This window comes from Portunus trituberculatus, chromosome 31 (genome assembly GCF_017591435.1).
Source record: "Portunus trituberculatus isolate SZX2019 chromosome 31, ASM1759143v1, whole genome shotgun sequence".
In the NCBI taxonomy this organism is placed as follows: domain Eukaryota; kingdom Metazoa; phylum Arthropoda; class Malacostraca; order Decapoda; family Portunidae; genus Portunus; species Portunus trituberculatus.
The window spans coordinates 14,368,778-14,383,777 of record NC_059285.1 but is presented as its reverse complement, the minus strand read 5'-3'; the positions used below and the strand labels follow the sequence as shown (position 1 = coordinate 14,383,777).

Below are 15,000 nucleotides of genomic sequence, written 5' to 3'. Positions count from 1 at the left end.
AACTATCTTTATACTTCAGACTTTTTTCATGAGTTAACATAGTCTTCTCATAGGTTATTCTTCCATTGCTGACCCAGAATTATTGTCAAATGTCACTAGAACCATGGAAACAATCTTGATAATCCTAATAACTTCACTGGAGGCTGTTGGAAATGACTGAGATGGCCTGAACATGTCTTTTGAAGGTTAGAACTGACACACTTCCATTTTCCCTTGCAGGAGAGCGGTGAGTACCCTCTCATCCAGAGTGGCCAGCATTGGAAGAAGTTCAGGACCAGCTTCAGTGAGTTTGTGCAGCTATTGGTGAAGCAGTGCCAGTACTCCATCATCTACGACCAGTACCTCATGGACAATGTCATCTCCCTCCTCACTGGTCTGTCGGATTCTCAAGTTCGAGCCTTCAGACACACCGCCACTCTTGCAGGTGTGTTATTCTCCCCAAGATTGTTACCTCGGATTTGATTCAGCAATATGTTTTTTGGTCATATATTCTCTCTCTCTCTCTCTCTCTCTCTCTCTCTCTCTCTCTCTCTCTCTCTCTCTCTCTCTCTCTCTCTCTCTCTCTCTCTCTCTCTCTCTCTCTCTCTCTCTCTCTCAAACTCATCTTTTCTCTGACTTCCACAGCCATGAAGCTGATGACGGCACTGGTAGATGTGGCACTCACTGTGTCCGTCAACCTGGACAACACTCAGCGCCAGTATGAGAGTGAGCGACAGAAGGTGAGTGATGGCCGGGCCAGTGACGTGGTCAGATCAAGGGCAACTAGTGTTGTAAATCCTAATTATCCTAACTTGAAATTTTTTATAATGAATCACTGTTTTTATAAATACTGAGGCATGTCAAGGATCAGAGGAGTGATTCACACTTACAGTACAGCTTATACTACAGATCCAGAGTGTAGGCAGCAGTGTGATTGTGTTGTCTTGTAGCATTACTTACATAGGTCTCTCTCTGTATCACCTGGCCTTCTGTCTCCCTACAGTCGAGGGAGAAGCGAGCCTCAGATCGCCTAGAGTCCCTCATGTCCAAACGGCAGGAGCTGGAGGAGAACATGGACGAGATTAAAAACATGTTAACCTACATGTTTAAGTCTGTGTTTGTGCACAGATACAGGTAAGCTGTGTGTGTGTGTGTGTCAATGTATGTATGTGCCTTTGTTTGTAAACCCGTATGTTTGCCAAGGTGTGTACACTATTGTCTGTTAACTGTGTGGGATTGTCTGCTTGACTTTTGATAGGTAATGATTCAATCTGAATTATGCATTCATTCCTAATAAAGTTAGAAAAGAATGATAACATGAGTTATAACCTAATGAATTAGGATAATTTATATGAAAACTATGAAAGGCAATATACTGAATTAGATATGAAAATGCTTCAATTCTCTGTTAGAGTTTGCTTAGTGAGTAGAATCCCAAGACTTCTGACACACCCTGACTTGTCTCTCCTCAACAGGGACACTCTTCCTGAGATCCGTTCAATCTGCATGGCAGAGATTGGATTGTGGATGAAAAAGTTCCACCAGAACTTCTTGGACGACTCGTACCTGAAATACATCGGCTGGACGCTGCACGACAAGGTGGGGGACGTGCGGCTCAAGTGTCTCCAGGCACTGCAGCCGCTCTATGCCAGCGAGGAGCTGCAGGGCAAGCTGGAACTCTTCACCAGCAAGTTCAAGGACCGTATAGTGGCCATGACCCTGGACAAGGAATATGATGTGGCAGTGCAGGCCGTGCGGCTGGTCATCTCCATCCTCAAGCACCACCGCGACATCCTCACAGACAAGGACTGTGAACACGTGTATGAGCTGGTGTACTCATCCCACCGCGCTGTGGCACAGGCCGCTGGGGACTTCCTCAACGAGCGACTCTTCATCCCCGACGATGACGCTGTGGCTGCCCTCAGGACCAAGAGAGGCAAAAAGAGGCGGCCCAACACTCCCCTCATCAGAGATTTGGTTCAGTTCTTCATTGAGTCTGAGGTAAGCTGTCTGTGTCTCCCTCATCCTGTAATTATTCCATCATTGCTGCCCAAAGGTATCATTTTGAAAAAGATGCTATCTAAACTAAGTCAAGTATATATTTTATTGTGTATAGACTGGTCTTGAATTTGTACATGTGATAACATTTTTGTAATTTTTGTCAAAGTAACAGCTATGTTATTTTGTTTTGAGCCTTTCAAATCTCACATGAAGAAATACTTCATTGATCAACATACAAGAAGTGTGTCCTTTCCCTCCCTGATGGCCACCCTGGTCACCACCACCACTCCCTCCACAGCTGCATGAGCATGGGCGTACCTGGTGGATTCACTGATTGAGAGCAACGACATGATGAAGGACTGGGAGTGCATGACAGACCTGCTGCTGGAGGAGCCAGGGCCCATGGAGGAGCCCCTGGATGACCGGCAGGAGACCAGCCTCATTGAGATCATGGTGTGCTCCATCAAGCAGGCTGCCACCGGGGAGCCACCTGTTGGTCGAGGCCCCACCAGAAAGGTAGGACAGCTCTCCTCATCTATCATTTGGATTTTGTTTTTGTTTATTTCTATTTCCATTATCCTCATGCTCTATGAATTTCCCCTTCTCTTTTCTAAATAAAGCAAGGTTAAGGGAAGAAGAAAATTGGAAAGTAGACTTAACAATAACCTAATTCTTCTTGTTTTGGGCAGCCTGTGTTGTCAGCTAAGGAGGCCAAGCAGGTGAATGATGACCGAGCCAAACTGACTAAGCACCTCATCCCCACCCTGCCTCAGCTGCTCCACAAGTACTTGGTGGACGCTGAGAAGGTGGCCAACCTCCTCATTATTCCTCAGTACTTTGACCTGGAGATCTACACCACCAGCCGACAGGAGAAGGTTTGTTGCCTAGGGAGACCTAGCGAAAGTGTAGGAAAGGGAAGGAGAAAAGAATGGTTAGGGAAGAGAGAAATGTGGATATTAGGAAATTGAGTTAGAGACTGCAAGAAAATGTCATAAGTGTAAAAAAATTTCATAGTTGAGGAAGGGATGAGAATAATGTAGATTGAGATCTGGAATTTGGAGATCCTTCCTTGGACATTCTCTTTTTGGTATCAGAATAGAACAGAATGAACCAAACTGATAAGGAATTAATAGAAAAGATCCATTGTTTTACCTCTCTTTTGATTTGCACCTTCCTTGTCAGAATTTGGACCTCCTGCTCAAGCTGATACAGGAGGTGCCAGACAAGCACAGTGACACAGAGGTTCTGGAGACAGCCGCCAAGACGCTGGAGCTGCTGTGTAAGGAGGAGTACGCCATTTACTCTCGCTGTGACATTGCGCGGTCATCTCTGTTGGACATGATCGTCAACAAGTACAAAGAAGCCAATGATGAGTACATCAACTTGCTGGATGGGGTGAGTGACATGATGGGTTGTACTAATGATGGTTTATAATGTGAGGCTAAGTTTCATAGTTCTGACCTGTATTTTTGTTGAGAAAGGTGAGTTACTTTCCTGTGTTGGAGCTGAAATAATCCTTTAATTTTTCCCCCATCAGGAGCTGGAGCCAGATGCGGATGAGACCTTTGCCCTGGTATCCTCAGTGAAGCGAGTCTCCATTTTCTACTCGTGCCATAACATGGGACCCTGCAACATCTGGGACTCCCTCTTTTCCAACATCAAACATGCCGTTGATGGCAGCAAGATCCTGCCAGAGAAGGTAGGGAGCCTCCTGCTGGTAACACCGACATAGTATTACGTTCACCAGTTAAATGGGTAAGATTGGCATCAGGGAGCCGGTGAACAATAACAAAAAAACAAAAACAAAACGCTGCAGGTTCAACTGGTGAGGAAATGCAAAGGGGGCACTTAAGAAGCTATTTAATAACCCAATAACAATGAAACTGACATACACATACAGATATAACATGAAACACATGAAACTGACATACACATATATATATAACACATAAATAAATATAACAAAGAACCCAACATAATACCTAACAATAATCCTAATCCTATATGGAGGCAATGTGGAAAACACGGACGAGGGAAGTGATACTTATGAGGTGTCGCAGTGGTGAAGTGCTGGGTGATGGTTGATCCCACGGTAGTCCAAGAGGCGTTGTGTTCACTGGTTGAGGCCTTGACCTCGACTGACTTCCAGAAATCAAGAGCTGGCTTAACACTTCCGCTTGAGTCGAATGGGGCCGCGTGAATCCAACTTCGGGACAGTAGCGGGGCTTCATGAGACGGTGATGTGGAGGGTTCATGAGACGGTGATGTGGAAGGTTCATGAGATGGTGATGTGGAAGGGGAGGTGGAGAGGTGGTGAACGAGGTAGCAAGCAGAGGAAGTGAGGGTAGTGGAGTATGTTACATATCCTCCCCCCTAAGACCTCCGTAATGGGGTCATGAAAGAGGTGAGATGGGAGATCTTGATAAGGCGTCGGCGATGATGTTGTCCACCCCCTTGATATGGTTGACTTCCAAGTTGAAGGGTTGAGTTAACAAGGCCCATCTAAGTATGCGTTGGTTTCGGTTCTTCATGGCGTGAAGGAAGGCCAGAGGATTGTGATCGGTGAAGACCTTCGTAGTTTGAGGACCAGGATGAAGGTAGCACTCAAAACGTTGGAGCGCCAGGACGAGTGCCAGAGCCTCCTTCTCGATGGTGGAGTAGTTGAGTTGATGTTTCTTCAGCTTGGCGGAGTGATAGGCGATGGGATGGAGGATGCCGCTTGTGGGGTTCGCTTGTAGAAGGACAGCACCACTCCAACTCCACTCGCGTCCACTTGTAGATGGAAGGGGCGGGAGTGATCTGGCGTCCAGACCACTGGCTCCGAGGAGAGGAACGCCTTGAGATGTTGGAAGGCTTGGTCACAGGTCGGGGTCCAGTGGAAGGGGACGGAAGTGCTGATAAGGTCCGTCAGGGGGGCGGCCAGGGTGGAGAAGTTCCTACAGAATCGTCTGTAGAAACCAGCCATCCCCAAGAACCTCATGAGAGCTTTCCTGGTGGTAGGGACAGGAAGCCAAGGATGGCCTCCACGTTAGCTCTCTTGGGGCGAACCTTGCCGTTCCCCACCACATGTCCCAGGTAGACCACCGTAGACTTCCCGAAGGTGGACTTGGCCAGGTTGATTGTAAGCCCGGCTTCCTGCAACCGACCCATCAGCCTCCGAAGACGGGTCAGATGTGTCACCCAGTCGTCCGAAGTCACCACCAGGTCGTCCAGATAGGCAGATGTTCCCTCCAAGTCCTGGGTGATGTAATTTATAGCCCTCTGGAAGGTGGCGGGAGCATTAGACAAGCCGAAGGGCATCACTGTGTATTGGTATAGTCCGAAGGGGGTGATGAAGGCGGATATTATTCGGGCCTCGTCCGAGAGGGGAATCTGGTAGTAACCTTTAAGTAAAGTCTATAGTGGTTACAAATTTGGCTACTCCTATACTATCTATAAGGTCCTCTATCAAGGGCAATGGGTAGGAGTCTGGCACCGTCACTTTATTTAATTTCCTGTAGTCGGTGCAAAATCGACTACTACCATCTGGCTTAGATGTTAACAGGCAGGAGAAGCCCAGGGGATATACTAGGTTCTGCAAGGTGATGACAGAGCAGATAGTCTACCTCTTTTTTCATCAAGTCTCTTTTAATGGGTGAAATGCGATAGGCTGGTTGTCTTATAGGCTTGATGTCATTAGATATTAATGTTATGTCATGTTGGATAGTAGTACAAAGTCCTGGAAGGTCACCTGTGATTTCTGAAAAGTCTAGCAATAACTTTTTAAGATCAGACTGTTGTGAAGGTGTTAAGGAAAGAAAAACCTCATCAAGGTTGGACATGATTTGGCTGTTTGAGGGCGTCCTTTAGGTGACGAGAAGAGGAATTCGATGTCGGACTCTTCCTCGGGGGGCACAGGACCAGACTCCTTCCCTACCAGACATACAGGTACAGTGCGAGACAAGTCGTCCTCTGGTTCTCTGGAGTGGTAAGGTTTCATTAGATTAATATGAACTAGTTGGGAATCCTTACGACGGTCAGGAGTGTGGACCACATAATTTAATGGACTTAGTTTTTGAGCCACAACATAAGGTCCCATGAACTTACTGTGAAGAGCATTGCCTGGAGTGGGAGAAAAAGTAAAACCTTGGCTCCTGGTTTGAAACTTCTCATGACAGATTTGGGAAGAGAATTTTGTTGCATTTTAGTTTGAGATTTGAGGAAGTTTGATTTAGCAAAAGATCTGACTTCACTGATTTTATTCTTAAGATTACTGATGTAGTCAGACACACTGGGGCTTGAAGGAGTATTTTGAGTAAACCATTGATCCTTTAATATTTTGAGAGGCCCCCTGATCTGTCTACCATAGAGTAATTCAAAAGAATCTTGAGGAGATTCTCTTAAGGCAAAGAGAAGAAAAAAGATACTTTCATCCCAGTCTCCTTGATGCTCCAAGCAATACTTCTTCATCATGGATTTTAATGTTTGGTGAAACCGCTCCAGACAGCCTTGGGATTGGGGTTGGTAAGCCGAGGAGGTTACATGGTCGATGTTTAGCTCATTCACTATCTGTTGGAAAAAATTGCTAGTGAAATTGCTACCCTTGTCAGACTGAATTTGTTTTGGAATTCCTACCGAGGTGAAAAAATGTATTAGATGTTTTACAATGGTCTTTGATGTGATGTTCTTAAGAGGAATGCTTCAGGGTACCTGGTAGTGGGATCCATGAGGGTTAACAAATACTGATTCCCTCGTTTGGTTTTGGGTAAGGGCCCTACGCAGTCTAGAATGATCTTTTCGAAGGGCTCCGTCTGAACTGGAATAGGCGTCAGAGGAGCTGGCACAAGGCGTTCGTTAGGCTTACCCACAATTTGACATATGTGACATGTTTTACATAGTGTGACACATCCTTTTTCATTCCTGGCCAAAAAAATGTTGAAGAGCCTTCTTGTAGGTTTTTGGATGCCTAGATGACCTGACAATCCATCATGAGCTAGTTCTATAATGGCTGGTCTTACAGACAAGGGATGACAACTTGATGTGTTTCTGACCAGGTGTCTAGTTGTTTCAGTTCAGGAGGTCTGTAGGCACGCATCAGGACTCCTTCCTGATAATAAAAACAAGGCAATTTAGACATATCCTTTGTCTCACTGGCAACATGTCTGATCTTAGCCAAAGTGAGATCCTGTTCCTGAGCATTAATCAAATTCTCCTTTGAAATGATGTTATTGTACAAGTTGTCAGTAGAGGCAATCATTGGTGGAGGAGGTGGTGAAAGGGCAGGGGACTTGGACTGAGACCTGGTGACTGCACACACTGGGAAGAAGTGAGGGGATGTTTCGTCCAGGGTCTTAGTGGGACTTTCTGTTAAGGGAGAATCAAGAACAATTAAGTTTGGAACAGCCAAGTTACCCGCAAGATCATTACCCAGTACAAGATGTACCCCGGTACTGGCAGTTCACCAGGTTTAATGGCTACCTCAACCTCTCCTGAAATGAAAGGGCACTGTAAGCTAATATTAGCCAAGGGATAGGAGAGCTGTGATTCGAGACCTGTAAGGATCACCTTCTCCCCAGTGAAAGCCTGTTTGATGTTAGGGATGACATCTTCCCTTAAGATGGATTGGGCAGCACCTGTATCACGCAGAACCTTGACATTTATTGCCTTGTCTTTACCATCAGTCAGGGACACTTTACCTTGATACATGTACGAGTCATAAAGTTCTAGAGGAGAGTTGACAGGGTTAGCTAGGGCCACTGGTTTCTTGTTCTCAAATGTGTTAGGTTTAGGGGCCACAAAAGAAAGTTGACGTTGAGAGGCCTTGCAATTTGGGTGTCTACATTTTTGGATCGTGTGACCTGGTTTCTTACAGTATGTACACCAGGGGAATTATATGCATTTGGCGAGAATCCGGTCGGCTTACCACCGCGCCCCAAAACCTTCCCCAAAGGAGGACCTAACATTAGATAGTGAACCACGACCTCTACTACCCAGGGATCCCATCAACAAAGCAAACGCATCAGCCACTTTAGCGGCAGACATAAGATCACTCTCTCCCGTTCTTCCACATGCCTCAGAATATTAAAGGGTAACTTGTTCTTCCATTCTTCCAGGACCATTAGATTGAGCAACTCCGAAAAGGTGGTAATGTTAAGGGCGGCTAACCATTTCTTAAATTGTCTTAGTTTCTCACTAGCAAATTCAACATAGGTGTGAAAGTCTGGTTTCACATACTTTCGGAACTGTTGTCTGTATTCGTCAGAAGTGATAGAGTAGGCGTCTAGAATGTTACCTTTGATCTCTTCATACTCTACCTCATCACTAAGGCTGTTGTATACCCTGTAAGCTTTTCCTACTAGCTTGGGGACAAGGAGAGACACCCACTGATCCTTGGGCCATTTATTCCTATTAGCAATGCTCTCAAAGGCGCGAAATGACCCGTCAACATCAAATTCATCAAAAGGTGGAACTAGAGTAGTAGTTGTAGCAGGATTAAAGCTTGCTAACTTTTTCTTTATATCTATTTCTTCCCCCCTAAACTTAGCATAATTTCTTAGGATTAACTCCTGAATTTCTAACTCTTTCTCCTGCCTTTTAAGTTCTAACTGAAATTCTCTCTCTTCTTTTTCTGCCTGTAGTTGCATTTGTTTCTCTTCTTTTTCTGCCTGTAGTTGCATTTGTTTTTCTTGCATCCGGTATTCTAGTCTAAGCTTCTCAATTTCCCACTGACATATCCTACTCTTATCCTGTTCTTCCTGGGGACTGTGTATTATAGTTCTCGTAGAGGCTGACATGGGAGTTAACTCTTCTATGGCATTTCCTAGCAACTGACCTTCTTGCACTAGATGTTCAACAACTACATTCTTAATGACTTCTTTAGTCATCTGAGACATGATGGGAACATCAAAATGTTTAGCGATGGCTTTCCATTGGTCTTATGAAAGAGGAAAAAACTGGCCAAGAGCAAAAAAAAAAAAAAAAAAAATAAAAAAAAAAAATAATAATAATAATAAAAATAAATAAATAAATAAATAAATAAATGGAAGAAAAAGATCCACTCAGTTGCCAGTCCTCTTACAGATTTGATAGGGTTAGCCAAAAGACAGGTATAAATGCCTTGAAACCTCCCTTTGTGGGTATCACATGATCCATTACTTAACATCAGGAGGAATGTCGCCATGTCTTCCTCAGGCCACCAAGTACTGCATATCGTCCTGCTTCTATGGGCTGATGTGGGAGCTGCACCAGATAGAGGACATGGACAAGAAGCGAGCCATGACCCAGGACGCTGTGGAGGCTCTGCGCACTCGCCTTCAGCTCTTCTTTGAGGCGTGCAAACACCTCTTGGCCAACTCCAGCATCCCAGTTTTCAGGGAAGAGGCAAGGAACTAGATTTTGTTGTTTTGCTCAAGTGATTCACGTGGTTAGGCAGAAAAAAATCCGTAAATGTACAATTGGTAGTGATTTTGAGATTAATATAAAAATCATTGTTTAAAATTTTATTTTTCTATTTTTATTAAGTAATTTATTTATTTTTTTTGTTTATTTTTTATCTTCCTGCTTTGACTTATGAAAATTTTTAGCCAGTTGATTCTTGGCTACTTTTGTATGATCAGGGGATAGCTGGGCTTGTCTACATATTTTTCTCTCTTAATTTGATTTTTTGTAAACTTAATTCTGTATTTTCTCATGAAAGGTTATGTGTCGCTTTGAAACAGATAGCCCTAGTGATGTCTTTGTTGGTCTGTGCACTACTTATGAGACTACTAATATTACTGTTACCCTACTGCTACTACTACTCAACCTTTCCATCACTTCTTACCCATGACCCACCTCTGTGCCTCACCCTTCCCTCACACCTCTACCATGGCTCCTCACACTCAAACCTGACCACTCTCTATCATCCTTGCAGGCGTACGTCACAATGTGCGACCTGCTCATCATCTTCAGCCGCCAGCTCTCCTCCAACCCGGCCGTGGCAGGTCTGAAATATGAGCCGGACCGTGGCATGCAACACCTGCTCAACAACTTCATCCAGACCTATGTATTTATTGACGACGAGGGAGGTGAGAACGAATAGGGATGGATCAGTGTTGGGTTGTGTTGTGTTGATCTGGTGATGAGAGTTATGGTGGTGTTTTGATTCTGTTTTGTTTATGTATGTCTTTTTTTTATGATGTATTTATTGATGAGAGGTGAGAACAGATAGGGCTGGATCAGTGTTGTGTTGTGTTGTGTTGGTCTGGTGATGAGAGTTATGGTTGTGTTATGCTTCTGTTTTATTTATGTATGTCTTTATTTTATTTCTATTATTATTTTTTCCTTATGTTTTTGTTGTCCACTGCTTTTTTTTTAATTTATTTATTTGTTTTTCTTGAGTATTGGTCTGGTAATAGGAATGGGAGTAGTGGTTTTATTGTGTGCTTGTGTGTTTATTTGGGTTCTGTGTGTTTATTTAGTCTGAGGTACTTTGTTTTATTTTGCTTTTCTTTTCCTTTGATGCCATTTTTATTTTGGGTTTATCATCTTGCAACAATTTATTCAAAGAAAGAATATAGTTTTTGTGTAATTTGTTGGCATATGTTACTATAGTCTGAGGTGTTTTTTTCCTTAACTTTTCCTTAGTGCCATATTGGTTTTACTTTATCATCTTGCAAGTTACATTGAAAAAAAGAGTATTTTAACATACTTCTGACATGGGCTGCCATATGTCATAGACTTACTATAGGATTTTAACTCTTTAACTGCCACTTGATACACCTTTCCCTAATTATCAATCACTTTTAGACACATTTACAACTTGTTACTTGCATTCTACAGCCACATCCTTCCTTTGAATTGGGAAGAAATTACAAACTGTTTTCTTTTTCATTGCTAACTTTCTTGTAGATGTATATAAAAACTTCACATGTTGCTTTTGGTGGTGCAGATTGTTTCATGTCACAGTGTAGGGTTAAGATCAATCATTCAGTTACTTCTAAACAAGCAGCTGATGTGATGTGGTTTGAAGTCAGCAGTCTCACCTTTTCTCCCCCATTCACTGTGCAGAAGAGCAAGATGAGCATGTCAAGATTGAGGAGCTGCACAAACGGAGAAATTTCCTGGCCACGTTCTGTAAACTAATTGTGTACAACGTCCTGCCCACCATGGTTGCTGCCGACGTGTTCAAGCACTACGTCAGGGTGAGTGCTCAGTGCTGCCAAGGGGGACTAGGTGCTCATGGCTTGTTCGTGGAGGGAGAGAGCTCAAGTTTTCACGGAGAGAGAAGGCTTAGGCTTTCATGGAAGGAAGGGTTTATGTTAATCTTAAGAGGAAGTTACTTGAAGCTTAGTTTTCTTAGGAGGAGGAACTAGGAGTAATAGAGTTATTATAATTAAATAGAGAGGTGTAGTTGTCTTTCCTTGGATGTTAGAGACTCATTGAGATTGATGAGTGGTTGGTGAAGAATGGGTGTGTTTTTAATGAAAATGAATGAATTGGAGTGATAACTCATGGTGTGGCCTGTCTTTACTTCCCCAGTACTACGATGACTATGGTGACATCATCAAAGCCACGCTGGGCAAGGCTCGGGAGATTAACAAGGTGAACTCAGCCCGCACCATGGCCATGGCCCTCACCATGATCTTCCGGGAGCTGCACAAAGACAATGGCCGCATCAACAGGCAGAGTGCTGACTTCATCAGCTTGAAGGTTGTGTGTGTGTGTGTGTGTGTGTGTGTGTGTGTGTGTGTGTGTGTGTGTGTGTGTGTGTGTGTGTATGTATGTGTGTGTATGAATTGTATGTATGATTGGATTATATTGTGTTTTGTATGATAAGGCTTTATGTCATGAACATATCAAGAATATTGATACAGGTACCTGCTAATGCTTCATCATAATTATTTTGGATAGTGGAAAAGAAAAGTATAAGTTCTCTAGAAATTATGTAATAAGTGAAAAAATTTCTTTTTGCACAAGATTTTTTTCCTACTGATTAAAAAATCTATTTGATAACTGCTAAAATATATATATATATATATATATATATATATATATATATATATATATATATATATATATATATATATATATATATATATATACACACACACACACACACACACACACACACACACACACACACACACACACACACACACACACACACACACACACACACACACACACACACACACACACACACACACACACACACACACACACACACACATATGATTACTCTCTCAAAAGTCCACAAAATTGCTTCAGTAGATATTAATTTCCTTAGGAAAGTTTGTTTTGAAAAAATGAATAAAAAAACAAATAAGGTTCTACTGTAGAAAAATCAGAATCATTTAATTTTTTTAGTTTGATTAAAAGTTAGAGTTTGGAAAATGACCCCTTCATTAATTAACAAATTTTTCAAAGTTCCATTGAAAATCATCAACTTAATGAGTGGTGACATCCTACATAGAAAGGTTCAGACTGGCATTTTTCACCAGTGTTATTCTTCTGTGGTAAGGCATTTCTTTTACTTTGTGTATTACTACTTTTTAATAATTTATTTGAATTTCTAATATTTGTATTAACTCAATTGTTTGTTCTGACTCTTGCAGGAATTAGCAAAGAGGTTTGCTTTGTCCTTTGGCCTGGATGCTGTCAAGAACAGGGAGGCCATCACTGCTCTGCACCGGGAGGGCATCCTCTTTGCTGTGAACCCGCCGGAGAACCAGGGAGATCCCACTGAGCCACCACCCAACTTGGCCTTCCTGGAGATACTGACGGAATTCACCAACAAACTGCTTAAACAAGACAAGAGAGTTGTGTAAGTTGTTCAGAGGAGAAAGAGGAGAGAACAGGAACTGTAGTGAAACAAGACTCAAGATAAGTAGATAGGAAGTAACTAAGCAATAAGAGTAGAACAATGAATGAGAGAATGAAAGTGATAATTTCTGGTCTGGTTCACTTCTGGTCTAGTAGTGATGTTGAGAAGGTGGCAAAGGAGAGAAAGAATAGCTTAGAGAGATGTGGCAAAATTAAGAGGCAAAAATATAATGCAGTGTAGAGAGCCAATGTGGTAAGCTGAGTTTTATTTAGTCTTGGAATAAAAGTAACATTGAGAAAAGAAAATATGTAAGCAGTAATAGTAAGGAAATAGTTAAGTAGTGGTAATAGCAGTAGTATAAGTGATTGGTATTGGTGGTGGTGATAGTAGAAGAATGATGATGATAATGATAGTAATAGTAGTAATTTATGAACGAGTTACATCTTAAAATACAAAAAAAAATTTTTTTTAAACATTTAAATTGAGTATATCCATAGGATTTAAAGCATTACTTTAACTTGAAAAATGAAAAAAAAGTAAGGTTTTAAGATGATTCTTGAAAGTGAATTCTACTTTAGTAAACCAGGATTGGAATTCTTTTGACAAGTTCTTCCTTCCCCCTCTCTCTCAGCCTTGCGTATCTGGACCGTCGCATTGCTGCCGGGATGCCGAGCTCCCGTGGCGAGGACTGGCAGCCGCTGCTCATGTACCGCAACTCTCTGGTGCATGGGGAGGGAGACCAGCCGCCCCAGACCTCCAAGCGAGCCTACACCAGGAAACGCAAGCATGGTGAGGAGGTGGCGCTGTGTTATGTTGTGTCACGTGAAGCAGTTTATTAATGCTGGGAATGGAATACAGTGCAGCACAAATCATGAATTATAAATTATCTGTCTCATTACAAGTTTTATGAAATGGGGTTTTTTGTCATTGTTTAGACAGATTCTGGGCATGTATGCTTAAATTAATTGTCTCCCTGTCAGTAGCGAAGCTCATGTCGATACTGAATAGTAGATAAAGTTAATAAGTGTGCTGCCAACATAGAGCAAAAAGGAAAAGGAAACATGATTGGAAGAAAAGAGAGAGAGAGTGAGTGTTAGTTAGTTAGGTTAGGTTAGAGGTGTGCTGGAAGAAGGGAAGAGATATTTTTACTACACATTCATACACATTCAATAACTTCTTTGCTTTTCCCTTGCCACAGTGGATGATGATGATGATGACGATGATGACGACGACGTGCCATTCCAGTGAGTATCAGTCGTGTGTCTGTTGGTACAGTACACGTGTCCTTGTGTTGACGTTCATGTAGGTAGGGTAGGGGGACTGGATGCACCACAGCACAGCTCAACGGGCACCACCTTTCATTTGATCAGCATTTTTTCACCAGACATAAGTAAAAGAAAAAGATTAGAAAATGTACAGTTAAACCCACTTATATAAAAAAGGTACAATTATGCCCACTAACATAAAAAAGGTACAATTATCCCCATTAATATCTAAATATCAGCCTTTGTAAAGTTTTCCTGCTTAAGTTAAAGTAAAGTCTTATGAGAGGAACATTCGTGGAATTTACAGCATCGTTTTAGAAATATGTGACAAATGATGTGTTGCAGGTTACAAGTTAACTTTGCTACATCTGCTATGCCATTGTTTGAGAATATATGATAAATGAATTGATAAAATGGCAAGAGATTATTTCAATTTAGTGTTTTAATTTTTGCAACAATATTTACTGTAATAAAATGTATTAGTGATGGATAGTCCTGGTGGATGAGCTGGGCTTGAGTTGAGGCTGTGGTGTGTATAGTGGTTGGTTTGTGTGTAGTGTAGCAACTAACAGTGTAGTGGTTTGTGATGGAGTTAAGAGGGATGACACAGGCTGACACAAAAGAATGGAGAGAGAAAATAGTCTTGGACTGCGTGAGAAATTCTTCAGTTTGTTTAAGCAACGAGTCCCACGAAATTCTTCAGTTTGTTTAAGCAAAGAGTCCCACATCTCACTTCATGCAAGAACAGGATTGAGGAGTGTGCTGCCTGGTCTGGATCAGCCAAGCCTAATAGAATAATGTGACAGTTTTGTAGCATGAGGAGGAAGTTTTCTTACCTTAAATCTGGAACAAGTCTTACTCTGTAGTGAGTTCAGTTAGAGCTGCTGACTTGAGTAAGACAACGAAGCAGTCCAAGTATAAGAAAATATAATTCATAGTTTATAATAGACAAGAAGAGCATTTCAGACATTT

At 42.3% G+C, this 15,000-nt stretch overlaps 1 protein-coding gene across 1 annotated transcript in view; it reads left to right on the top strand.

Moving 5' to 3' along the window:
• LOC123511141 (cohesin subunit SA-2-like) overlaps window positions 1-15,000 on the top strand; it is a 40,229-nt gene that overhangs the window by 24,268 nt on the left and 961 nt on the right. The window contains 16 exon segments of the mRNA XM_045266766.1: window positions 220-424; window positions 625-719; window positions 983-1,113; window positions 1,455-1,980; window positions 2,279-2,291; window positions 2,294-2,496; window positions 2,670-2,855; window positions 3,163-3,375; window positions 3,518-3,679; window positions 9,151-9,339; window positions 9,872-10,025; window positions 11,008-11,141; window positions 11,479-11,649; window positions 12,555-12,763; window positions 13,395-13,552; window positions 13,962-14,007. Of these exon segments, the coding sequence (XP_045122701.1) occupies window positions 220-424; window positions 625-719; window positions 983-1,113; window positions 1,455-1,980; window positions 2,279-2,291; window positions 2,294-2,496; window positions 2,670-2,855; window positions 3,163-3,375; window positions 3,518-3,679; window positions 9,151-9,339; window positions 9,872-10,025; window positions 11,008-11,141; window positions 11,479-11,649; window positions 12,555-12,763; window positions 13,395-13,552; window positions 13,962-14,007 (2,795 nt within the window).